The sequence below is a fragment of the Papio anubis genome, chromosome 2 (genome assembly GCF_008728515.1).
Source record: "Papio anubis isolate 15944 chromosome 2, Panubis1.0, whole genome shotgun sequence".
Classification (NCBI taxonomy): Eukaryota; Metazoa; Chordata; class Mammalia; order Primates; family Cercopithecidae; genus Papio; species Papio anubis.
The window spans coordinates 52,577,809-52,604,550 of NC_044977.1; the positions used below are offsets into that span (position 1 = coordinate 52,577,809).

The window sequence follows — 26,742 nt, forward strand, 5'->3', positions numbered from 1 at the left end:
GGGGTCCTGTGCAGCAGGGCAGTGTGGAGGGGCTTCTAGGGTGACTGCTGGGTGTGAGGGAACCCAAGAGGATGGAGGTCCTCAGCGTCTCTGCCTGGGAACTCCTCTGCTGCCCACATCAGAAACTGACCTCCTTTGGACAGAGCTGAAGGTAAAATGTTGAAATGGATTTAACCAATTCCCTCTTTTCATTCTGGGCAGCCTTACTGATTTCATACTCTGAACTGTGAGTCAGAGGCAGAAAGATTAAAAAAATTTTTTTTACAAGGAAAGAAACACACACAAAGAAAAGGAATGGAAAAAAAGAGTGGGAGACAGGGTTTAAAATAAACCAAAACCTTAAGCTAGTACAAGACTAGAGAAGGGACAGTGACTCTGCCATATTGCCACTTCCCAGGAAGAAAGGGAAGGGGGTTGAATTTCTAGCTAAACTTTAGACTTTCACTTCCCTCTTTCCTCTCTTCTCCAGTGAACGCTAACCATTCCTCTAACCAAACACACACACACACAAACCAAAAACCAAAAAAAAAAAAAAAAAGCCAAAAAAAATCCCACCACAAAATATCTGTAGGAGGAGACCTCATTGAAGGTGATTTCTAGCAGCTCTGGGGCCCAAGGCCCACAAGGAGGGCAGGAGGAGGGGAGGGAGGAGCTGCTGAGTTGTCTCTTACTTGAGCTGTGGGTGAGGCTGGGGCTTCTGTGGTGGAGCAGCCAGGGGTGGCTGGGCCTCTGCCAGGGAGCTGCTGCTGGAGGGTGCATCTCCGTGGGTGGTGGGGCCGCCCGGCCGCTGAGGAGCCGAGGAGAAGGAAGAGGAGGAGGAAGAGGAGGAAGGTGGCAGTGATGGTCCAGGGGGGAGCCGGCGTGGAGGCAGCACCTTGCCTGGGGGCTGCATTCCTTGGGGTTGCCCAGGGCCCCCTAGGTTCAGTACAAGAAAAACTTCATAATTTAACCATATAAAAATGTTTGCTTATTAGAATCTACATCTCAAAGGGTGTGGTTAGTTAATTACCAAAAGGATAAGCTCTATGCCAAGAAGCCAGAGTCTCTGAAGGGCCCCAAAGGTGGTCCTTGGTTAGCTATCCTTGTACATAGCTACTAAGTGCTCCTCCTCAGAAACGCAGCGACTCAGCCACAGCAGAAGTCAGCAGGACAAGGAGGAACCAGCGGCGAGTGACCCTGTCAGAGGTACACGCTCTCACAGAGGGCCCTAGAATGCAGGGTCCTCACCCCTCCTCCCTAGAGGTGCCTCAGGCACACACCACCCTGCTCCAGGGTTTACTGGGAAGTCTCAAGTTCCACATGGCAGATACAGGAGAGGGCGGTGGAGAGAGCACTGGATCTCAGAAATAGTCTACCAGTGACTCCCTCAGCAAGTCACCAAACTTCCCTGGGCCTTGGTTTTCCCAACAATAAAACTTTAAAAAGTGTAAACCCCGGTCTTAGTTGTTTTTTGAGGGGTAGTGGTTCAAAGATAACAGGGTCGAGCAAGTTCTTCAAAAAGCATTCCATACTTTAAGATCACCTTGATGGTCACTGACTTATGTTGTTTTATGGAGCTGCCCTTGGTCCTGCTCCAAGCCTGCGTGGGTCTGATTGCCAGGCCCACCATGCCCCACCAGGGCTTAATTTTAGCATTAACTCATGCCCACAACAGGAGAAATCCATTATTCCAGGCACTGTTTTGTCTCTCGGTACTATCTCAGTACTATCCTCAGGGGCTCTAGCAGGATGAACCTCTGAGGCATGTGTGGTAGAATTCTCCAGACATCCAAACCCCACTCTCCCCTGGGGATGTTGTGGGTGCCATTTGGCAAATAAAAGCCCCCCTAAAAAGGAACAGCACACCCTCCTCCCAGCATGAAACACAAAACCATCTGGTGGCCTGGAGAGGAAAAAGGTCCTCCTTCCTCTGGGAGTTGATAGGCATTAAGGTGGTACCAGACTGCCTAGAGTTTGCTCAGGAGGGTCCCAACACTTAGAAATCAAAAGCCATCCCCATTAGCACCTACTGACTAGTGGAAATGATGCCCAACTGCCCTGGGAGGTCCAGTCTCTCAGCCTCAATCCCACAGTTCACATCCAGGGGCCTGCTGGAGGGAGTGACTTACAGAAACTCAGCACCAGCTAGTTGTATTATCACTTAGTTTTTAAGAAATACCAGAATATCTGCACCCTCTGGAGAGGCAGAACTGTATGTCTATGCCACTGTGCACCCATGACTATCCGCTCAGTTCCCCACTACAGGGCACAGAATACCCTTTATCATCTAACCAAATAATACCAGAGTTAGTTACAGATAAATAAACACATACATAAGTAAATGGAATTCTGCAGGCTTAAGAAGCTCCAAATTCAAATCAAATAACTAGTGAAGACAATAGATTAGCAGATTATTTCACATTAACCAGCTTTTGCCATTTCCAAAGTTTGGCATCACTTGTATTAGCATTTTCCTGTAAGGTAATACAGGTTAATAGCTCAGTCTCTTGCACCAGAAACCTGAGTGCTTTCCCATTTGTGCAGATACTTGGATAGCCAGAAACTTTACAACTTAACACTGAAGACAGATATAACTTTTCCTTTATTGCACATTAAGCTGTACAAGAGTCACAAAAGAGAGGTACTTCAATCACACTTCCAGCATTGGCTGAGGTTCTCCCAGTTGGATCAGTACAAAAAAAGGGGACGTCAGGAAAGAAATAGGTACAAAACACCTGAACGGCAATCCTATACTGTGACACAGATGTCCCCCAGGCCACAGAGTTGTCCCTAAGCATGCTGCCTGAGGGCACATAACAGTCAGGTTATGCTATCTGCTTGCATTTGGCAGTGGGAGCCCTAACCAATTTCTCCCCTACCTGAAAGACCTTGGCTGACACCACCCTGTAGCCTGACTGAATTCATATGGCAACTTTGCATTTGTGGCTCACAAATGACACATGAAAAGCACCGGATGTACACACTGATAACATGCAGAGAAGCAATACCACCATCAGCTCATCACTTGGACAAAAATATAAGATAAAATAAAATAATGTATTCCTCCATTCTGGGAAATGTTACTTTATTCTTTTCTATCATTTCATCAGATTGGGAGGTATTTAAGGACTTGATTCTTATGCAACCCATCTGGAAGTGCAAATATGCATATATGTGTATATTTACAACAGATCAACTACCATCATCAGCTGAGGGAGGGATTACAGATGACAACATTCACACTCAATGCATTTCTCTGTGGCCTCAATTTACCAGCAATCAAAGGAAAACCAAGGCACAAGCCCCTAGACATATAACTCTTGTTACAAACCACCAACACTAGTTCCTTCTCAGATCTGGGAGTACAGAATGGTGACATGTCAATATAGAGGTGGAAGGGAATGTAAAAGTAGGGCCAGCAGCATTTCTTCTCAAAGGCAAGCTGCTGGCATGAACTCCCACGGACTATGGTGTTAGAGGCGGCTGCTTGGTGCCCGTTCCCAGCCTGGCCAGGAGATGGCAAGATGAGGCACTGAAGCTGAGACCTGGTTTAATGAACTGTCTCAGCATCTGCTCAGGTGCTGCTTGTCAGAGGGAAGAGAACAAACTGGTGAGGGTTCCTCAAGAGCCACCACTATGGAGCCTCTGTCCAAAACACACACAAGCTAAATCTGAGATAGTTCCTCCCAGGAAAGAGAAAGCTCCTCAATCTCTGAACTCTGGAGGGCTCTGGTAAACAGCTGAGAACTGAAGCAGGAGTCAACCTCAGGGTTCTGGAGGCAGTGTACCCACTCAAGTAACATGGGACATTTTTGATTTGGTCTCCCATTACGATGCCTCAGGAGAGGCCAAGAGCAGAATGGACAATCCCTGACAGACCTTAAGTAGCTCCCTGCATTCTATGTCCAACATTGCCAAGGAATTATCTCTGTACACAGGTCAAGCTTTGGGAACACAAAGCAGCCTCAGGTCCACACAAGCGCACACATGGCTGATCCAGAAACAGCAATAATGAAGAAACAACTGAGATCAACACACACAAAATACTCACAAGTTCACTTTGATATTGCACATCAGCGGCCCCATTTTATAAAAATCTCATAGCTAATTAGTTAATAATAAAATGAAGGGTACACTGGGATGTAAAATACAGAACACATTCCTGGAAATTTCTTTGTATTTCATGTCATCACTAAAAACACAAGAGCTCTACAGGCACAGCCAGCCTATTCACATAAACTCAAACTGCACCAAATTTTAGCAAACAGAGAAAAAGGTGGATGCCTTCAAATTCAGTGGATGAAGCTATGGCAGTTTGATCTTGAAAATCTCTTAATGTTCTATCTAAGTTACAATAGTCATGCAGAAAGAAAGCGAAAAGCAGAGTTCATTGAAGATCCCAAGCACACTGGTGGAGGTAAAGTTGGGGGTGGGGGATTTAATCTGAGCTTGGGGGGAGAAGGAGAGGAGCTGGGTTTTCTTTTTGTGGTTTCCATTTCTCCCCTGTCCACCCCCCTACTCCCATTTCACCCCACATTATATATTACTTTTAAAAACACTATTAAACCACCCAGAAGATAAGAGTCACACTGGACTTGGGAGAGGCACAATTCTTTTGTACACTGTTGACAAACAGCCCTGGAATCACAAGTTATACAGAGAAAACATAAGTGAGCATTACAAGCACGAACAGGAACAGGTAAACAACCAGACAGAGGAGCTGACACTGCATAGGAAAAACACAGTCCAGTCAGCATTGAAAGAACGCAGCAACGGCACCAGTGGGAGGGTCTGTTTTCCCCTCCCCGCTTTCCTTTCTTTTGTTTTTGGCTTAAAATTTCTGCTTTGAAAAATTAACTACCAATCATTTTAAGAAGCTTGGACTTGTTTTGGCCCTACTGCAATGCCATTACAGTCGAGAATATACTGTAAACAACCTTGAGGGGGTGGCCGCTGAGGTGGGGTCTTGCTTGAGTCCGGATCCTTAAGTGTTCCACTCTGGAAGACAAAAATGCAAGAGATAAAAACAAAACTCCAAGCCACTGAATTCCAAAGAGAAACCACGTGGCTCCACGGCAAGGCCAGAGTGGAATCCAGTGGGACCTGGTGGGATCCTGTGGGATCTGGCCATAGGCTTCTGCTGCTCCAGAAACACCTTAAAGGGGATCCTCGGCCTCAGGTATTGCTGGGACAGTGTGGGGAGTCTGGGGCTTGGAGCCACTCTGGTAACAATGCCTGAGACCTCTTCAACCCCTTTTTCATTTTCCTCCATTTAGACTCATTCTTTCTAGAAGCTTTGCGTCCTCTAGCACCACCTGGTTTCCTCTCTGGTTTTCTGGTGCCTGCCCATGTCCAGCTCCCACTCCTACGTATAGGCCTGGCTTTCTAAAGGAAAGGGAGGGCCAATGCCAAACCCCAGAGACAGGGTTGGACTATAGGTGGCTCTAGGGGCAGGTGAGCAGGAAGGCAGGGGGAGGAGTGTATGTGTGCGCATGCCCGCGCCCAGCTGGACCTAGTGACTTGCCTAGGCTTGGCTCACTTCTCATCTGGAGTTAACTCCGGAGTGGGATCAGTTCTGGGGCTGACTCAGAGAATCAGATCCACTCTTTGGACTCGGCTGAGAACTCCCGAAGGGAGGAACTTGAAGAAAGGGGTTGTCATTTGTTTCCCAGGGCCCTCCTTACCTTAGAGGGAAGGAATAAGACATTAATGTTTGTAACAGCGCGCAAGGCCAGGCTGTTTTTCCCTCCCAAACAGCATGATTACACTTTACCCAACAGCATGGCTCCGATCCTATGCTCCCTCTCCCAGCCGTGATTCTGATTATGCCCTGACGGGATCAAAGACCTGTGCGAGTTAAGTTTGTCTAACGTTTGTATTAGAGGCAGTGAACGTTTGGAGTCTGAGTTCAGCACAAGGGAAATGCTCTGTGAAGCCTAAAGCCTGCCAAGTGTGCTGATGGTGATGTCAATGAGGGGCTTCCAAGGCAAGGCGGTGGCTGAAAACAAGCATGTCCTCAGTACGCACCCACTTCCCCTTTAGTGCTCCTCTCCCCTTTTGACGTGCCCCTCAGCCCTACTCCCACATTAAAGCTGCTTCTCTTCCTGTTCCCCATTTCCCTTGGGCATCCCATTCTGGCCATTTATCTCCCTGCCTATTACGGCCTGTTTTCAGCTCCACTGCCAGGGAAGTGTTACCTTCTCAGTATCACAGTCTTTTAACCGCATTACTCGGAACTGTTCTACTGAGAGGATTTGGGATCGTAACCAGGAGGGGGCCTTTGAAATGTCCTCAGTGCCACCACATCAGAGAGTGCCCATTCTACCATAACCCCCAATCCCCCACAAGTCACAGTGAGAACCCTACTTCCTTTCTCCTCTTCTGGGGACCTTCTTGGGATCCATAAGGCACAGTCTGAGCCTGACACTGCAATACCCACACCTGGGAAACCAGCTGGAAACCACTCCATCCCAAGCGACTCTGTCCCTTCAGGACTCCTCCACTTTTCCCTCCTGGTGTCTGAGTCACCATCTTCCCTTGACTAACTTTAGTCAGGCCTTTATCATTTCTTGCTAGATGAGTCTCCTAATTCTTTCATCTCTTTCTTTCCAATCTGTCTTCTCTGGGGCTACCTATTAGCCTCCTAAACCTTTTTTCTAGTTGTCTCTTAACTTCTCTAAATCATCTAGAGCTGACATTTATGGAGTGCTTACTGTATTCCAAGTAACATGGGTGCACTATTGTGCACTCTCTGTACCTCACTGTATGAGGTAGACACTATTTCATCAGCACTCCTGATTGCTTCAGCATGGCTGGGCTCACCCTTTCTAGCCTTCTCCCTCCTTTATGTCATAAACAGCTGCTCAGTCCAGGCCTGATTCTCTACTGTTCATTCGCTAGTCTGGCCCATGCCTTCAACATCACAGCTTCTCATGGTCAGAGACAGAAACTTAGCTGAAGGACAGAAAAAGTCACAGTTTGTGAAGCTGCTGGACTGGCTCTTGCTGGTCCCTCCCCTCGGGCCTCATGTCTGGTGCCACTGAAGGGTCCCAGTGCATCATCTCAAATGCTGGCCAAGAGCAGCTGACGATGTTCTCCTCCCAGAGAGGGTTACAGAAAACTATGTGGCATGAGAGCAGAACCAGGGCCAGTGGGCAAAAAGGTCGAGGCAGACTTTCACTGACAAGCAGAACTTTCTTTTGCAAAGGCAGTGAGATAGGCTGTTTTGGGAGGTAGATGTATGTGTTCACATAGTGGGTAGTGAATGACCTGACAAAGACATCATAGATAATATTCCTTCTTTAAATATGAGATTGATTGGATGAATGCTAAGGTTCCTTCCAATCCTGTGAAACTGTGATTCCAAGAAAACATTTTAAATCTCATAGATTAAGCTTTAATGGTAGAACTCCAGACACAGGATGAGCTCACAGGGGTGATCATACTATGCGGGCTAGCCTTGTCTTTCCTCAGCCATGGAAATATACATGTAAGACACCCACGAATGAACTAAGCCCAGAAGTGCCCTTCTCCAGGCTTCAGAGGAAGAGCTCCCGGAGGCAGTCCTTTGGGCTGGAGCCTGGGAATATGCTTTGGCCACACTTGATGGCGCCTAGGAAGCTTCTCTTGGCCCTGGCTCCACTGAGATTGTATATGGAAGACTTCTCAGGGGCTACAGGAGGTGGGGAGGAGAGTTCCCAAGGACTGTCCCTTGCCAGGCTGAGACTCCCTGGCTCCACCCACAAGCCTGCTGTCAGCTAGGGTCTCCGGGCCTATTCCCTGTGGGGCTTGGCTACCATGGGATCTGTTTCCAGTCACCCAGAGCATCCTGGGATGCTGAATTCCACAGAAGTCTGGCCACTCTGGCGTCACTGCCAAAGTCTGGCGTGGAGCCAGCCCACAGCAGCAGAAACTCATGGCCAGACTGAGAGGCAGAATTTTGCTCAGGAAGTTGGATTGATTCAAACAGGTAAGAATGTGAAGTTCAGTGCTTGTGCCTAGCTGTACACAAAATGGAAGGGGAATAAATGACCTTATAGTAGCATAAGAAAAAACCCAGCTGGGTGCAGCTCACGCCTGTAATCCCAACACTGTGGGAGGCTGAGATGCGTGGATCACTTGAGCCCAGGAGTTTGAGATCAGCCTGGATAACATGATGAAACGCTGTCTCTGCAAAAAATACAAAAATTAGGTGGGTATGGTGGCATGTGCTTATAGTCCCAGCTACCCAGAAGGCTGAGGCAAGAGGATAGCTTGAGCCTGGGAGGTAGATGCTGCAGTGAGCCAGGATCACACCACTGCATTCCAGCTTAGGCAACAGAGTGAGACCCTGTCTCAAAAAAATATATAAATAAATAAACCGCAGACAACCTTGGGTTTACAGAGTGACAACAGGCTCAGAGGGTGTCAGACTGTAATGATGCTGCCAAAAATCGGATGCAGCTGGAGGTATGTCTGTGTCTTGACAAGGGGAAGTGATAGGACCACTGTTCTTTTGGCTGATCAAGCCTCGTGAGAGCGCACTGCAACCAGTTCTGGTCAATTCTTAAGGGGGATGCTAGCAGAAAAACATGGGTACATGGAGCAGATAGGATGGTGAACAGTCTCAAAATGACATCTTTATGCATGTGACTTTGGGCAAGTTACCCTGAGTCACAGTTTCCCAAATGGTATAAATGAGGTAACCATGGAAGCACTGGAAGACTGAAATTAGTCAAATGTATATCTGAATAGTGTCAAGGGCTGGCTTGGGTAGTAGTGAGCTTCCTGGCATGAGAGGTATTTCAGCAGTGCTTGGACAAACTCTGGTCAGAGGGGCTCACATAGCTGCAGGCACATGACTTCTACAGGCCCTTCTAGCTCTGGGCTTCCATGAATTCGTTTATGCATTTTTTTTTCCCAGTTCTTCAGGTGTGTGAGAACTGAGACAAGCCTTTCTTAGCTACAGAGTTCAAGACCAGCCTGGACCAGCTACAGAGTCTCGAACTCAGCAAGACCTAGGGTTATTGGGCCTGTGCAGAGATGTCTTGCAGGTATAGGCTTTCAGGGGCTTGGCAAAGAGAGTGTGCTGCTTCTATCAAAGCTAATTGGGGGGGTCTCCTGCTATGCTGAATCCACTGGGCTTAGTGATCAGAGAAGCCAGGGAGGAAGGAGAGAGCTGGTGAGGCTCAGAGACTTCTCCAGGTTGGTAGGTCCACCACTTGTTAAGGGAGGAATGCAAGGGTTTTCCTTACATAGAGATACAGAGTCACAAATGCCCAGCTTACTCCATTCTTACCTTCCCCTCTGTTGATGTCAGAGCACCAAAAGGACAGGGTGCACGGTATTGTGAACTCCCTGAACTGGGGCCCAGAAGATCCAGCTCTCCTGCTTAGCAGCTGTGTGACCTTGGGCAAGTCAGTTGCCTTCTCTTTGCTGATATGTGAAACAAAGATACACTTGCCAGCCCAAGACATCTTAAATAAGCATTGTTAGGCTTAAACTAAAGAGCGTGCTTTGTAAACTGTAAAGTGTTAGACAATGTAACTGAGCATCCTACTATTATTAAATAATAAATATAAATCCAAAGGAAGGGAGGTCTAATGTTAGAATCAGTGAAGAAGATATTGTTGTGTGGTTTCCTGTCACCTGATGCATAGTTTCATGAACAGGGAATTCTGGTCTGGGTTATACCATGCCTTCTGTATATTGCTTAGTTCCAGCAAGGTCCCTGCAAAAATGGTAAATATTAGCTCTTGAGATGATTGGAAAGGAGATCACTGGCCTGCGACAGAAACCAAGCCCATGGATGAGGGTTTGCGGGTTTTTGTCAAAGGCAACTTTAAAATGCCATCCCGTGGCTTTCGGCAGACAAGCTGGAGAAAGGAGCTCCTGAAGTCCCAGCAGGATGGAAAGCTGAGGAAGGAAAGACATTGAGTGACTCAACACTTGTGAGCTGTTGGCCTGAGACCAGCTGCTCCAACCAAGGAGGAAGGCCTGTGCTTGCTCAGCATATCTGAGACAGGAAATTGGGAAAGGGTCCCAGGGTCTGGCCCCAGGAAAGAGGCCAGGCCAAGCTCCTTGCCGGACACGCCACAGAACTATTCTGATCAGCTCCCCCAGGCCCCGCTTCCCCGGTCTAGGACCCCAGGGAGAATGAGGCAGCGGGAAAGAATGTGGTCGGGAGGTTGTAGGTTTAGTCGGTGCAAAGGGGACCGCATGTTTTGAGGCACCTTGGGATCTTTCTGGGCTTGCCCCTGCAGTCACCAGCGCCCACCTTCCTTCCTCCTTCTAAAAGGTGCCCAGGGATGAGCTGCTTCTTCTTCCCTCCTGGGGGGAGTTGCTTCTCTGTGTGCAGAGCTCATCTCCGGGAGGGGGGCCCTCTCATAACCTAGGACCCAAGAAATATCCCATGGGGGCAGTCCCTGAGTCTTCTGGGGGCACTGAGGGGCAGGTCACTCAAGGTCAGAATGTCAGCTTCAAATGATTAAACATGTCCCTGAAAAGTTAAGACAGTCCCAGAATAGTTAGCTTCTCTTAATAGTCTGTTAAGGGATCTAGTCACTAGTGGCTTTATCTGAACCTGCCCCAAATCTCCTCACGTTCTCAGCTTATACTCACTGGGGAAGAAATTCACTAAAGCCATTCCTGCTGTGGGAAGCAGGAAGGCATTTCATTTGTCCTAAATTTACCTCTTCTAAGCTGAAGTGAAGCCCTGTTAGTCCCATGTTGGGGATCGGAGAGACTTTTGGACCCCTCCCTAACTGGATAGCCCTTTAGATTCCACTTCTCAGAGTGAAGAAACCCCTTCTTAGGCTTGGTCTTCTTGCACTCAGGAGACCTCATATTTTTTAGAACAGGGGCGGCTAATCTTTTGGCTTTCATGGGCCACACTGGAAGAAGAACTGTCTTGGGCCACATACACTAACACTAACGATGGCTGACGAGCTAAAAAAAAAAAAAAAAAAAAAACTGCAAAATATCTCATAATGTTTTAAGGAAGTTTATGAATTTGTGTTGGGCCACATTCAAAGCCATCCTGGGCTGCAGGTTAGACAAGCTTGTTTCAGAGCCTTTGTGGCTGGAAAAACCTCGCTGAAAATGTTTTGTTTCTTTTTATACCAGAGAACCCATATAAAAAAGGCCTGGTAGAATGTCCCACCAGAGACCAGAGGTTATTCAGCCTCAGTCCTTCAATTCTGAATTCTCATCACAGCCTTTCCCAGGTCCCGTGGCTGCACACAGTCTGGACCCCAGCATGTCAGGCTTGGAAGGAGATTGTATAAGTTACCTGTTCCAACAGCCCCAGTCCCCAGCCCTTGCCTTTCACCATGTGCCTTACAAGCTGCTCATCCTGCTCAACGTCAGCAACAATGTAGCAGCCGCATACCATTTCTGAGTGTTAGAGAGTTTACTCCCTACACTAGTTCAAAACCAAGCAGATTTGCCTTTTGGAATCAGTTCTACCCCATGACAGCATCAGAGAGCTAAAGATATTAATTAATGCACTCCTTGAGATGTCTGCTATTCAACTGCAATTCCTTTAACTTTTACTCATAGCACAGATTTGCCAATTGCCTCAACCTCCTGGTTTCTCTCCTCTGAGCACATTCTGATTGGAGTTAGAGTTTGTCCTTGTTATACTGTAACCCTCAGACTAGAAACATTTCGGATGTGCTCTCATCAACTCAGGGTAGGAGAAGAGGCTCATCTTCATTCTGGACACCAAATGTATACAAATGCTTCCAAAGACTGAGTCTTAGAATCATTCCCCATGGGTCCAACCCACCAGCCAAATGGGAAGCCAGCTCTGCGGCATAACTGAGGGACACTGAAGAGAGAACAGTTCCCATCTTAGTCCGTCAGTGTCTGAAATTCCTGCATGAGCAATTCAGCCTTCTGGCTCTGGAGAATTTTACAGGAAAATAAAAAAAGTGGAACCAGTATAATGAGAAATGAAAAAAACATTAGCCACATGAAGGAGAAGACCAGATGCCATCTCTATTGGCATGGCCTGAAAGCTCTGTCCCCCTGAAGTTCTCTCCCTGGTTCCTGGGAGTCTGAAGAGCAGCCCACACCTCACCAGAGCCCTAGGACGCAAGGCCCAGCTCAGATCCTAGACAAGAGACCCCAAAAGTCAGTGAATGTGTAGGAGGGGTGGTGGGAAGGCAGTGGCACAAGGAAGAGACTCTGTAGGTATACAGCCTAGAGGCTTTGGCCATCAATGGCCACCAGGTGTCACTGCCACCTCGAGAACAGTCTCTCTAAAGCATTTCAGAGCCCATGTACAGAGACAGAGGGTCAGTAGCTGCCGCTGACCCTCACAGCAGCCCGCAAGCTGGCAGTCCGGCCAGGCTGAGGCCAAGCTGTCACCAACCAGATCAGGCTTTGCCACTCACCTCCCTGCTCTTGGTGACATGGCCAGTGCTTCTTATGCCCTTTCCCCTATTCCTTTGAAATGTGTGCAGCAGCTGGTTCAGGCCCACCCCCACGTCTTTGCTCTTTGCTTTCTATAATTAATCCATCCCAGGCTGGGAAGCTGGCTGGTAACAAGGTAAGGTGTGCCCTCCAATCACCATCCTCACCCCTAAGTCCCAGCTCCCTGTCCCCACTTTAGGTGTTCCTCTGGAATCAAATACATGAAAGCACTAATGGTAGAGCTAAGGGCAAGGATAGAGAAGGAGAAAGAGAGAAGGGTGGACAAGCAGCTAGCCACAAGTCTGTCCTGGTCTTGGTCTAGAATTCTGGGCAGGAGCAGCTCCTAGGGCTTATGACTCAGACCAGAAGCTCTTTCAGCCTGAGCTTCCACAGCCACAGAAGAAAGAGGCCAGCAAGAGGCACCTATGAGGAATGGTGACAATGCCTGTGGGCAAGTTAGTGACAACACCTAAGGGCTCAGCTGGCCATGTAAAGTCCTGGCTGGGATGCAGGTAATGTTCCTTGATTCACATCCTTTCCACTTGCACACTATCAAGATCATCCATAGGACCTGACATCAATCCAATAGGCTGATAGGGGTGTTAAAGATGCCTATTCCAAATGATGAACTCACTCAACAAATATGTATTACAATGGCACATCAAAGGGAGTGGGGTAGGAGTGGTTTGCTTGGTGGGAAGAGTATTTTATCAACGTCATTTGTATAGAATTGCTATCATATGTTGATAATAAGAAGCAGGCCAACTTAGTTATTTTAAAAATTTTCTATAGTCAACTGCTTGCACCTGGGCAAACCACTCTCACCTGCCTCCCCTTGGTACACCCTTGATGTATTAAATGGCTACTAGGTGCTAGATACTGTTGCCCTAGAGATATAGCCATAAACAAGTCTGTACTCTTGAGAACCTTACATTTTAGTAGAAGAGACAATGAAATAGACAAGAATAATCTCAACTGGTAGTAAGCGCTATGCAGAAAATTAAAGAAGGGACAGGTGGTAGCCAGTGAGTAGGTGGCAGCTTTGGAATGGATAGTTGAGGAAGTATCAGTTATACTTCTGGCTTTAAGGAAAAGCCAGTTATGGCTGGGCACGGTGGCTCATGCCTGTAATCCCAGCACTTTGGGAGGCCAAGGCAGGTGGATCACGAGGTCAGGAGATCGAGACCATCTTGACCAACATGGTGAAATCCCATCTCTACTAAAATACAAAAAAATTAGCCGGGCGTGGTGGCAAGTGCCTGTAGTCCCACCTACTTGGGAGGCTGAGGCAGGGGAATCGCTTGAGTTCGGGAGGCAGAGGTTGCACTGAGCTGAGATGCGCCACCGCACTCCAGCCTGGCGACAGAGCAAGACTCCGTCTCAAAAAAATGCAAAACTAAGAGGGAAGAACATTTCAGAGAGAGAGTACAGCCTAATACAAAGATCCTTACCAGTGTGGCTAGGGCACAGTGAGCAATAGTTAGGATAGTACAAGGGCAAAGAGGCAGGTAAGGGCCTACATAAATTGCTTGGGAAAAACAGTGTTGTGGGGACAAGATTAAGGGAAAAAAACTAGAGTTCTGTGTTATGTTTAGGGTGCCCTTAAGATATGCAAGTAAGGATGTCAAGCAAGAATTAGAAATATGAGTCTGGAGTTTGAAGGGGTGGTCAGGGCAGGAGATAGATATGGGCTGGCCAAGACCACCAACAAATATATACATTGACCAAGTTCTGGGGCACTGATGTTTAGACACTCAACAGAAGTGGAAGAATTAGCAAAGGAGGCCAAGAAGGGGAAGCCAATGATGTAGAATGAAAACCAAGTGAGGGTGGGGTCTCAGGGGCCTAGAAAATAGTGTTTAGAGGAGGGAGTAGTCAACTGCATCAAATGCTACTGAAAAGTCTGAAAGATTAGAACAAAAGTGACCACTGCACTCAGTGACATGGAGATGACTTTTTTTTTTTTGAGACAGAGTCTCGCTCTGTCACCCAGGTGCAGTGGCGCAATCTCGGCTCACTGCAATCTCCACTTCCCGGGTTCAAGTGATTCTCCTGCCTCAGCCTCCCAAGTAGCTGGGATTACAGGCACCTGCCACCACACCCAGCTAATTTTTGTATTTTTAGTAGAGATGGGGTTTCACCATGTTGGCCAGGCTAGTCTCGAACTCCTGACCTTGTGATCCACCTGCCTTGGCCTCCCAAAGTGCTGGGATTACAGGCGTGAGTCACGGCACCTGGCCTCATGGAGGTGACTTTGACAAGGGCAATTTCAGTGGGATGGTGGGAGTGGGATGCTGACTACAGAGGACAGGAGAGACAATGTGGTAAAAGGGAGACGGTGTCTAAAACAACTTTCCAATAATCTTTTGGAAAAAGAGAAATTGATGGTGGAGAAGAGAGAAGATACTTGAAAACAAAAAGGAGATACAATTTAGGTCACAAGTGGAGGGTGAGCCTTCGAGCAGATTCATGTGGGTGGAGGTGCAGATAAGTAGGTGGATGTGATAGCAGGGACACGAAGGTAATCTAGTTTGACAGTTCCATAGTCCTGGACTTATGATGGCTGAAATGTCTGCTCAAATGTAACCAATGAAAATGTGCTATTATCTAGAGGAAATTGGAAGTGGGAATATGACCAGTACAGTCATGGCTTTAAGCTCAAGTTGTGGAGTTTTGACAACTGTGGCTGACTGTTGGATGTCTTCTGCCTTCTGGGTGGCCTGAGGTCAAGGCACAAGGCTCAGGAGGAAGCTCATAGAGGTTACCAGAAGATACCATCTGAGAAATGATGACCTCTGAATTCACTCATTATTTCAATTTAGAATATAAACATTTTGGACAGCAACTTTAAGTCCTAAGGCTATTAACTAATTTTAAGCACACACTCTGCATTTCCATGTTAGTCAACGGAAATGCAGATCAATAAGGCATAGTCCTTGCCCGCAGGGGCTGAAAGTATTTGAGAAACATTTGCTATATTAACTTAATCATGTGTATAGTAAAGAATTTGGCTTTGCCCTAAGAGAATTCTGGCCTTTGTCTTTGGCTCCTCGGAAGTAACCTCTACACTCCTGGAGTTTCTGGAGTGATAGGAGTGTCTCTTGTCACTCATAGTAGGTCCCTCAGGCCACATGGTATTATTCTGACCTCCAAGGAGGGAGGAGCCAGAGGCTGAGTTCAACCAGGTGATCAATCAGTCATGCCTACATGACGAAGCCCCAGTAAAAACTGTGAACCCTGAAGCTCCGAGGAGCTTTCTCAGTTGTTAATACTCTATGCATATTGTCACATATCAAAGCCAGGAAGGGAATGAGTCCTAACTAATGGAAGCTTTGTGTTTGAAACCCTCCCAAATTCTGCTCTACACATCTTCCTTTGGCTTAGTTTTGACCTGTATCCTTTCTCCATAATACACTGTAACTGTGAGTATAATAGCTTTCAGTGAGTTCTGTGAGTTCTTCCAGAGAACTGTCAAACCTGAGAGTGGTTTTAGGAACTTCCTGAACTTTCAGGTGATGTTAGGAGTGAGGGTCTTATGGAGACTTTGCAGTTTGGCTAACTTCAGACTTTGCAGTTTGGCTAACTCCAGGTATTATGTGGCCTTAGAATTGAAAGGGATCTAGACATCATCTAATTCAACTCCATTTTATAGGTGAGGAAACAGAGGTCTAGAGATGGGAAGTGACTTGCCCAAGGTCACATAATGTTATAGCAGAGTGAGGATTAGCTCTTATGTGTCCTGACTCCCAGCATGGTATGCATTCCACAATATCCTTTGGATATGAATATAAGGCTGAGCAAAAAAAAGCTTATCCTTGAGTCAAACTGACTTTGCTACAAGGAATTTCTGAAAGAGATGCTATATTTAGGGAGCTTATTCCTTGCTATGTTTTCTGCCTTGACACTGACGTATTGTAGATTTCTCTTACAAAATGTTCAAGCTACAACATTTAATGTTTATAAAATAAGGGGCTTATACCAAAGAAGGGCTAATAATGCTTTTTTGTGGGGTAGAAAATTTTGTTCTGTAAATTATCTCTTTGCTTCGTAACTTTTATACTTTAGACACCATTTTGTATAATATGGATTGTCTTGCTACAAGGGATCTTAGTGTGTTCAACCTTTAATCTTAGACACAAAGATGCTGAGGCACAGAAATGGGAAGAAACCTACCCAAGGTCACCTGGTGAAGCAGTGGCAAGGACAGGGCTAAATGCAGGTCTCCTGACTCTTAGCATGGCCTTCATTTTAGTTCAGAATGACTTTCCTTGTAGAGGGTCATGAAAGTTTACACATTTTGTAAGTACTTAAGGGCCCTTCACAGAATCCCAGAGCAGCCCATTCTGTCTGGGTAATGTCAGGTTCTCTTACCCTGTCATAAATTCTTTAAGATACTACCAGATGTTCTCTGTTTTTCTTAGTATTAAAGGGAAGAAGGAACTCCTTGTCACTCTTCTGCTACAGCAGGGACAAGCAGTAATCTGGTTTGCAGATTCTCTCTCATTATCTAGTGTGGACTAAAGGGCAGAACTAGGATTCACATATCTTGATTCCATCGCATTTACAAAATCATAAAATCTCACCATAGGCCTGATTTTTTTCAACCGTAAAAATCTTTTTATCATCTCTAGTTAAATATAGTAATTAAATAGTGGGTTTGTATCTCTAACAGGCAATTAACTTTTGTTTTCCCAGTTACCCTACTGTGATTCTCTAGTAACCAAAACACTCATAAGAGCTAATACATAACAACATACCATCATACAGGGCTATTCTCAACTCAGATACCCAGAAAGAGTCAGGGTCCACATTTATCAGCCCAGAAGTTCCCATTTATCAGGATTAGTGAAGATGGAAGTATTCTACTCAAAGAAATTTTCAGAGCACAGAAGGTCTCTAGATATCAGTGGGGAAACTTGAGATCCAGAGAGGGAACTGACTTATCAATTGTTACACTGTTTTATGTGCTGGTCACCAAGCCAATAAATGAAGAGTCTAGGATTCAAATTTGGGTAGTTCTCACTTCACAGCCCACACTCTGAATCACTATTCTATTCTACCTCCCTAACTGTTTAAAGTTGGATTTTGAAGGAAAGCTATCCGAGAGAATTCTCATTTATAAATAATAAAACTTGAGCCCAAGAAAGGCTAGTCATTTCCCCCACAAACTTATACAACTATTTAGAGGAAGAGCTAGACTTAAGATTCAGTTTTTGATTCATTGTCCCAAGTTCTTAACATTTCATAGTATAAACATTTAGTGGAGTTGGGGATACTTTTGAAAGATGAGATACCTCTTGCACGGGAATAAAGACCTTTCCCTGCCACAGGGTCTGATGTTCCACAAAACTTCAGTGTGGATTTCCCACTAGACCTGCAGCTGGAATGCTGTTGCCATGAGTGTGATTGGCCGACTGAAGAAGGCCACTTCTCTCTTAGGAAGGAAAGATTTCTAATTTGAGTTTTGCCTTGTCACTCTCTCCCAGAATGAGGGACTTGATTCTCCCCTTTCCAGACCAGCTTATTTCTCAGAAAGAGCCTTCCTTATTTACAAAGATAGCAGGCTCGACACAGTGAAGCAGTGAATAGACAGTAAGTGATGTGACCCAGCTCTTCCTCAAATACCTCTCAGTTTAAAATCGGGAGCATCCTGAGTCCCAGGTGAAACTGGCTCTGGTTCCCTGGAGACTTCAGGTTCAGAGGAAAGAGATCCAGTGCTCCTCTGGTTAATTATATAATTGATATTGCAGATTGCTGAGAAGGCCCCTATAAGGGGTGGTGAAAAATAATCAGGCCTCCAGGGGAAAGGGAAGGGAAGGAAGAGGGAGATGTCTCCTTAGATCCCATTTAGGCCTGTGGGCATCTGGCCTGTACTCCATTCTTTAGGCCACCAACATCTAGAGCAGTGGGCTTGGGAATGGTTCTTGGCTCTGCTATGTCTCTTCCTAGCTGCTTACCTGTGGCTGCTGGGTTGTTAGGGGTCTCTGAGGAGACAGAGCAGGAGTCCTGGACAGCAGCTGGTTCATCTTGCTGATGACTAGTTCGGTGATGAGTTGCCTGTCCTCTACCTGATGTTCCCCAATCAGTGGCATGCTACAGTCCATGACCTGGTGGGAGATGTGTCCCAGGTGAGGAAAGAGGTCTGGAAACATAAAAGGCCTGGTACAATCTTTCAGAATGGGTAGCAATTAAGCCAGCAGAGGTGGACTGGAGATGAAGCAGGAGTTCTTCTCTTCAGCTGGAAGTATGATCATTTGCAGAAATAGGATCTTTGTCACTTCCTTCTACAAACCTTTGCCTCAGGTCTTTTCCCCAAGCTTTACCCGTGCCAGGGCTCAGTGAGACCACAAATTGCTGAATGAAGGTAGCCAGAAGAGGTAAAAAGCAAGGAGAGGGTAGAGCCTCAGGGCGCAAAAGTTTGCAGGCAGGGAGCAGGCAGATGTGAAAGACATCCCCTTAAATCTCTGATTAGGAGCATGCGCTTTTCATCTCTGTTACTTTTCACCCACAGAATCTCTATCTCTAAGCATGCTCTGCTCACTAAATGACCAGGTTCATCCCTCTGTACCTGAACTGGGATGCCCTCCCTTCTCACCACCAATGCTGGTTCTTCCTGTACCTCAAGGCTCAGATCAGTGTTTTCCTCCTTTAGGAAGTGTCTGCCTCACAGACTCCATAGTCCAACTTTCTCAATTATGGATGAGAAAACAGAGGCCCACCTAGCAAGGAGAGGTGTGACCATTCAGAAGGTTACAGACCATGCAGGAAATGAGAGAGATTCTGAATTTGAAGCCTACTTTGGGCTCCTGACACCAATATCCTGGAAATACCACCAAACTCTTAGCAAGGAGTCTTTCCTGCTCCCAGCCAGATTGGGTAGGAATGTGTGTGAAGGATTCATACTGCCACTGGCTTTCCTTTAAAACAGGAAAAGGGAGTCAGCAAAATTGTGTTAGAGGACCAGGCAGAGTAGTGTCTCCAAGGCTCAGAGAGATGCTAAGAAGAATGTTCTGCATCTGGTGCCCGGCTGAGACACTGATTCACTCTGTGGTCTTGGGAACATGTTCATGGTGTTAGGCCTCAGTTTCCTCACCTGTAAAATGAGCAGGTTGGACAGAATGACTCCCAAGGGTGGCTTTCTGAGACAGAGAATGGTAACATCACTACAGCCTTCCCAGAGGAATGACTAGTATCCCAGGAACCCATATCCAACATCTTTTACTCCTGGCTAGCAGGTTGGAAACAATAGCTACCCACTGATCTTGCTGGAACATTTCCATGGTTCAGGAGGCCCTAAATTAAAGGCAGTCTGAGCTGCCCACATAGTTCTTAAGCCTTGGGAGTTATCTCTTACTGCTTGGTCCAGACTTACCTCAAAAATGTAGTCTTTCCCATCTTTGCCATGTACAGCTTTGACGGCACAGATGTCCAGGCCGCCAAACATCTCAGAGCAGGTGTCCACCCACAGTTTGTACCTGGAGGTGATGGGGAGGTGTCCTGAAGCTGGGGCAATTCGCTCACCACAAAGCTCGCTTGCCGGTCAGGCTCTCCTTGCTGCCTCCATCTCTCCCACCTCCCATCCCCACTGCTCCCTCCATCTACCTGCATCAAGCACATACCCTTATTTACAGTGCCCTCCTCCATCTGCTTTCCAGATCCTACCCATTTTTGCAGACTCAAAGCAGTTCTCACCACCTCTAGAAGGCCTCCTTGGCTATTCCAGCCCATGCCAATTACTCCTTCCTTGGAGCTTCTATGGTATGTACAGTCATCTTTTCCCATAGGCTGTTAGAAGAAGCCATGCTACTTCTTGACCACTTGCTGCTTAGAAACTTCTTCCACCAGATACTCTAGGTCATCATTCCTAAATTCAGCCTTCCATAAATCCCTAGGGCATGGACACGATGCAGCCAAATTCTTTGCTATGGAGTGGCAAGTGTGACCTTTGCTTCAGTTCCCAACAAGTTTCTTATTTCCATCTGAGACCTGTTAGCCTGGCCTTCACCGTCCATATTTTTAAGAGCATTTTGGTCACAACCACTTAACCAGTCTCTAAGAAGTTCTGAACTTTCCCTCAGCTTCCTATCTTCTTCTGAGCCCTTCAAACTCTTCCAACCTCTGCCCGTTACCCAGTTCCAAAGCCAATTCCACATTTTCAGGTATCTTTATAGCAACACCTCACTCCTTGATTAGTCTGTTTTGTGTTGCCATAAAGGAATACTTGAGGCTAGGTAATTATTAAAAAAAAAAAAAAAAAAAGGTTTATTTTGGCTCATGGTTCTGCAGACTGTACAAAAAGCATGGTGCCAGCATCTGCTTCTGGTGAGGCCTCAGGAGGCTTTTACCTATGGTATGGCAGTCTTTATCTCTATCATCTGTCTTTATCATCAGTCCTGCCTGATCTTGTTAAATGGGATACTTGGGCCTTTTGTAAAACGTTTTATCTGTCCTGTTTGCTCCGTGACTCCCTTTGGACAGAGCTTAATTCCTAAACTTCTTCATCTAAGGAAGTCTCCCTCTCACTGGGTTGGAAACTGGACTTCTTCTCTCACTCACCTGTCTGACATGGCGATCTGCTCCAGCATTGCAGAGCCAGTGTTCGTCTTCCAGTTCCCTGAGATCGATGTCCTCCTGCAACAACATCCCACCAGGATAGGACAGGCAGTGAGCCATACCAGCAAGAGGAGGGCATGAAACTTTCCAGAATTTTAGCTTTCTGTTGTTTTCCACATCTGCTTCTCCCACAAATAGCCCAGAGGTCTGTCTGCTGAGCCCAGAGCCTGGGTGCCTCTGCCAAATCCCCACCTGCAATACCCTCCTCCTCTCTACAAGCGTCTTGCCCAGACTGCTCTGGCTCCACAGAGCCTTCCCTGATCTCTCAACTGGATGACCTCTTACTGTCCTTAGAACTCCTACAGGACTTTGCTTCTGCCCGATTTTCAAACTTAAATCTACTTTTTATTTGAGTTATTTCATCTGAGTCTTAAGTTCAGATTTTTCCACAAGCCTGAAAACCACTCGAAGGTATATATCATGTCTTGTGTTCCCAGAAGCCTACCCATTCAGCATCTATACTGACTCAATACATACAAACTGAAGTCCATTGATCCTGAGAACTCCTGCAGGGTTCTTTATGAATATCTCCGAATGTCTTCCTTACTGGCTCACTCATTCATTCATTCAGTGTTAATTTCTGAAGGCCACTATAATACTAGCAATGTGACTCTGGGCAAGTCAATTAACTCTTCAGGGTTAAGTTGCCTTGTCTGTCAAATGCAGCCGATGGCATCAAGCCATCAGCCTCTTCTCTGCTGTGCCCACGGCACCCTCCATTCATGAATATGTGTCAGTGTCAACTAGTCGTAGACTAAACAGGAGGTGGATTACTTGGTTTCTGGTTCTGGATTTGCTCTTGATGGGCTGGATGACCTTCATAGAGTCATTTCGCCCCTCTGAGCCTGTTAACTGTTAACACAGGGCTGTCAGAAAGACGAACTGATACAGGTTTAAATTAACTATGAACACCCAAAATATGTCTTTTTAATTATTAGCCTTCACCCGGACACAGTCAAGAGGAAGGAGATGGCCTAAGGGACAGAAGAGTCCTGCTTACATTGTTGACAGAGCCCTTCCTGTGCTGCCCTTATCATGCAGTACTGTTAGAGACTGGTCTCCCCAGAGATCTGATTTCAGACACTGAAGAACCTAGATATATGGCTCATTTTTCAGAACCACGAGGTGGCCCCATGAGTTAACGAACAAGGTCACAACAGTCCTTAAGCTTGAACAGTACTGACTGCTTTCCAAGGTGCCTCCTCACCAAACCCCTCATTTCAAACCCCCTATTGTGAGTAGGCTGAAATTCTTGCCCCTGCTTGAGTGATAAGAAAAATAAGACTCAGAAAGGTTAGAGGACTTGTCTGAGATTACATATAGTCCAAATAGGTATGAGATAAAAGCCCAGGAATCTTGGTTTCCTCACATGATGTGCTTTTCCCTACACTCCAGTACCTAATTCAGGAAAGGCAAAGAAACAAACTACTGAGTGGCTGGCAAAACCTGAGTAGAAACACGGAGACAGAATCATAATAAAAATAACTCTGTCTTCTTAACATTTGTGGTTTACAAATGTGTCCCTGTGACCAGACTGCTCAAGGCAGGGGCAGAGAGTCACTCACTTCCACGTCCCCAGCACAGAGCCATGGCACGTAAGAGAGTCTCACAAACTTTGGATTTGTACACTGACTCCCATGATTTTCAGGTTGCATATCCAACTCAACCTGAGCCAAAACTCATTTTACCATTCTATCTGTCGGTGTTAACTTTCTTCCCGCGATGTTTCCTTGGTTTATCAGGATATTCCTACTGCCCTGATGCATAATACAGTGTGAAACACTGTTTCATCTATAGGCTTATTTATTTCATTAGTAGTAATATTAATAATTTTCATAATCTGAGAAGGCTTCACTTCAAAATGAGAAGTTTCAGTAGTAGAACCTTTCAATCACAAATTTTGAATGACTTCATGGCTGCCCATCACCATACCATATTATTTGAAGGACTCACTTACATAAATGCTTAAAATAAGAAAGTTAGGGCCGGATGTAATGGTTCATGCCTGTAATCCCAGCACTTTGGGAGGCCAAGGCAGGCAGATTATGAGGTCAGGAGATCGAGACCGTCCTGGTCAACATGGTGAAACCCCGTCTCTACCAAAATACAAAAAATCAGCCAGGCGTGGTGGCGGGTGCCTGTAGTCCCAGCTACTCAGGAGGCTGAGGCAGGGGAATCGCTTGAACCAGGGAGGCGGAGGTTGCAGTGAGCTGAGATTGCACCACTGCATTCCAGCCTGGTGACAGAACGAGACTCTGTCTCAAAAAAAAGGAAGACACTGAACCCCATATAATTGGTTTCAAGCCAGTCCGATAACCTCTACGACTTTTTCAACATTTAAGATACTAGAAACATTATATAACCCTGTTGAAGTTAATTTATAGGTTAAAATCCTTTTTGAGTGGATAATAACAACATCCTTACATTTGCATGGCACTTTAAAGTTTGCAAAGCTCCCCAACACTTCACACTGTTCTCTAACAATGGGATGCAAGGCATAGATCCATATAGGCTACCTGAGGCATGTGGGAGCAGAGGGGACACTGAGAGGCCATTCTCTAGACCCAAAAATCATCTGATCTCCACAGCTGACCCACATTATTGCCTACTGCAGATGGAGGCAGGAATGGTACCTTCTTCACACCAAAGTGGCTGTCTCTGGATCTCCACGGAGATTGCTGGGGTAGACAAAAAGAATCCCAAGCCTGATCTTGGCTACTACTAAGTCAATTCCTTCTTCTGAGAGCAGGAACATAGCCACAAGTTTGGGGAAGAAGTGTGATGAAGAGAAGCTAAGAGGGCCTAAACATTTCTCCTTGCACACAAAAAAGTAAGTAAATGTTATCTAAAGTTTCTCTGGTCACCCACCCTTCATCAATGTTTTGGAATTCTCTTTTTTTATGCTTCATTTTGAGTTGTTTCTTGAAACCCTAACCCTTACAAATTAGGTGTCTTCTTTTAAGGATCAAGATACTTTTACCCCACTGTTGTTTAATGTTTTGTGTTTATTTAGGGGATTTAAAAATTATAGGATAGGTAATCTGCTTTCCTAGGTGCCTGAACATATATATATTTTTTGCTTCTTTTAGCAAGTTTTTATAATGGTTTTTAAATTACTCTGTCTTAGATTGTGCATATTTCTTTTCTTTTTTTGAGACAGGGTCCTGCGTCACTCAGGCCGGAGTGGTGCAATCACAGCTCACTGCAGCCTTGACCTCCCAGGCTCAAGTGATCCTTCTACCTCAGACTCCCAGGTAGCTGGGACTACAGGCAAGCACCACCACACCCAGCTAATTTTTGTATCTTTTGTAGATAATGGGGTCTTACCATGTTGCCCAGGTTGGTCTTGAACTCCTAGGCTCAAGCAATTTGCCTGCCTTGGCCTCCCAAAGTGCTGGGATTACAGATGTGAGCCACCACACCTGGCTACATTGTGCGTATTTCTAAAGCAATCCTGAATCTTTTCTGGAAGCAAGAAGACTGTAAATATAAAGTTGTAAACTAAAAAAGTACAAATCTTGATAATAAAGGTAAAATAAATTCTATGCCTCAGTTTTCCACAAGGGTTCTTCCCTGAATACTTATTGGTGCTTATTAAGGTTCCTGCTGCTATACAAGGTAGTGGAGATGCAGAGATGATTCTATCATTCTTGCCCACAAGGAGCTCAGAGTCCGGAGGAGGAGGGTGACACAAAACACATATGCGGCAAGGGCTAACCAGGAGGTGTGTGAAGAAGGGTGGTATGGGACAGGAGTGCAGGGAGGGGGCCTATGTCACTCTAGGGGTGGGGAGTGTAAGTAGTGAAAATGTGGGTAAGAGAAGAAAAACAGACACAGGTGGGGAAGGGAAAGGGAACGCTGCTCAACCTTGAAGTCTGCTAAAGTTCCAAGTGACCAAGATCAAATCTATATATTAATAATGTTCTTTCTTTGTAAAGAAAACACCACTGTAAACTTTTTTAGTGGGGGATTAATATTTCTAAAATTGGAATTACAGGCCACTTGCATTTTATGCATATTATGGAAAGTCAGGTAGTTTTGAAATCTTTTCCTTTACTAAATTCTAATGAAGGAAATTTTTAACTTTCCATCCTGGCAAATGGACACAGTTATAGAGAAGTCATGCACTGGGCTTTTAATGCCTGTAGCATTTTCAGTGTTGGGTATTTACATCAGGAACTTTTTAACTTCGCGCTGTGGCAGTCTGGGGAAGCCTATGGATTCCTTCCAATGAACACAATATATAAGATGTGTAACCATATAAGACAGAGTACATGGGATCCCAGAGCTACCCAATTAGAGTTATCAAAAATATTAAACAAATCTGTGATTAGTAAAATACGTGTTTCTTTCTAAATAACAGGAGGCAGTGGCAAGTCTAACAACTACCATGATTTTAAAGTAGGAATGAGAATAATCCATAGAGAGATCTGCCTCAATTATAAGATATAAGAATATCAGTGATCGCCTTTAGTGACAAACTCCTATGTACAGATAACTACTGTAGTCTGTTGTCTCTGTTCAAAATGAAGAGAAAGCTAAATTTCCTTTAGAGGCAAGTGAAAATGAATATTAATGTATTTTCTCATCTTAGTTCACAGACCCCTCCTCTGACTTAAAAGGAATCCAGGTAAAAAATCTCTGACTTTAGTGGCACCCTCTCTCTGTTATCTGCCTATGGGCCAGAAGAGGTTAAACTGAGAGTTGGTTGCAATGTGGAGGCTCAGATTTTCCACTGTGGTTGAGGAGAAAGCATACCCCACTCTTACTTACATGTAAGCCTTGTAGTTGTTGCCGATCTTCTGGACCCGGATGTCATACTTGGAGTCAATGAAAGGCTCTGCAGTGGCATAGGTCTGGGTAAGAGCCACCACACTGGCAATGTCCTGGAAGTCGTAGTGGTTTTCCACTTTGACCTAATGTTGGAGCAAGGCAGAAAGGGGGAAAGGGAGACACACACATACACACACTGAGAAGTCACAAGGGCCCTGAGCCTCCAAACCCACGAATATGTATCCGATCCAGACACTAATCTGGGTGCCACATCTTCCCAGGAGGCCCCTTTTCCCTAGCTTCCCTTCCCAGAACTCAGGGGCCACACTTGCTGCAAAGGACCCAGAGGACCAAGCAGGTGGCTTGCATTCTGCTTACTGAAAGAGGTCTGGTTGGGTGACACTCATGGCTTTAGAGGTGGCAAATCATCTTCTCTTTGGAAAGAATTCATCAGTGACAGAGGGAGAAGAGCAGTTCACAAATGGGCGCTCTGAAAACTGCCCTTCTTGGTTCAACCCTGAAGCATAGCAGGCCTCTCTGCCTCACCTTGCCCATGCCTGAGTGAGCGTGGCCAATCTTCACCACCACAGGGAACGTGGGCAGTGTCAGCTGAAATCAGAAAAGAAAGGAATAAACTGTCAGAGTGTGGCCGTCTCTCCGTGGAATCCTACAAATATTTTTCTTGGGAATGCCCTTGGGAGGGTTCTTTAAAGAAAGAACTAGTCCAATCTACTTGCTTTACTGATTAAAAAACTGAGACCAATGGAATGACAGTGACTTTCCAGGGTCACACAGCATATTACTGGCAGTGCTACAGGAACCCTGTTCTCTTATTTGGTATACCCTACATCTTTAAAATGTATCCTTTGAAGGAAATAATGTTGACCCTGATGAAAAGTCAGACTCCTATGGGAACTAAGATTTGAACAGATATTGGGGGTATCTGGCCTGATGATTTCAGAATTCCTGGTTGAGGCCAGT

General features: G+C 45.8%; 1 protein-coding gene across 2 annotated transcripts in view; it reads right to left on the bottom strand.

Moving 5' to 3' along the window:
- SYN2 (synapsin II) overlaps positions 1-26,742 on the bottom strand; it is a 207,867-nt gene that overhangs the window by 3,134 nt on the left and 177,991 nt on the right. For both annotated transcript variants that reach the window (XM_017955243.2, XM_017955244.1), the window contains 7 exons: positions 26,308-26,370; positions 25,762-25,904; positions 20,932-21,006; positions 19,748-19,850; positions 18,333-18,482; positions 4,917-4,977; positions 672-915 (listed from right to left, as the gene is read on the bottom strand). In XM_017955243.2, the coding sequence (XP_017810732.1) occupies positions 672-915; positions 4,917-4,977; positions 18,333-18,482; positions 19,748-19,850; positions 20,932-21,006; positions 25,762-25,904; positions 26,308-26,370 (839 nt within the window). The remainder of the gene's footprint in view (positions 1-671; positions 916-4,916; positions 4,978-18,332; positions 18,483-19,747; positions 19,851-20,931; positions 21,007-25,761; positions 25,905-26,307; positions 26,371-26,742) is intronic.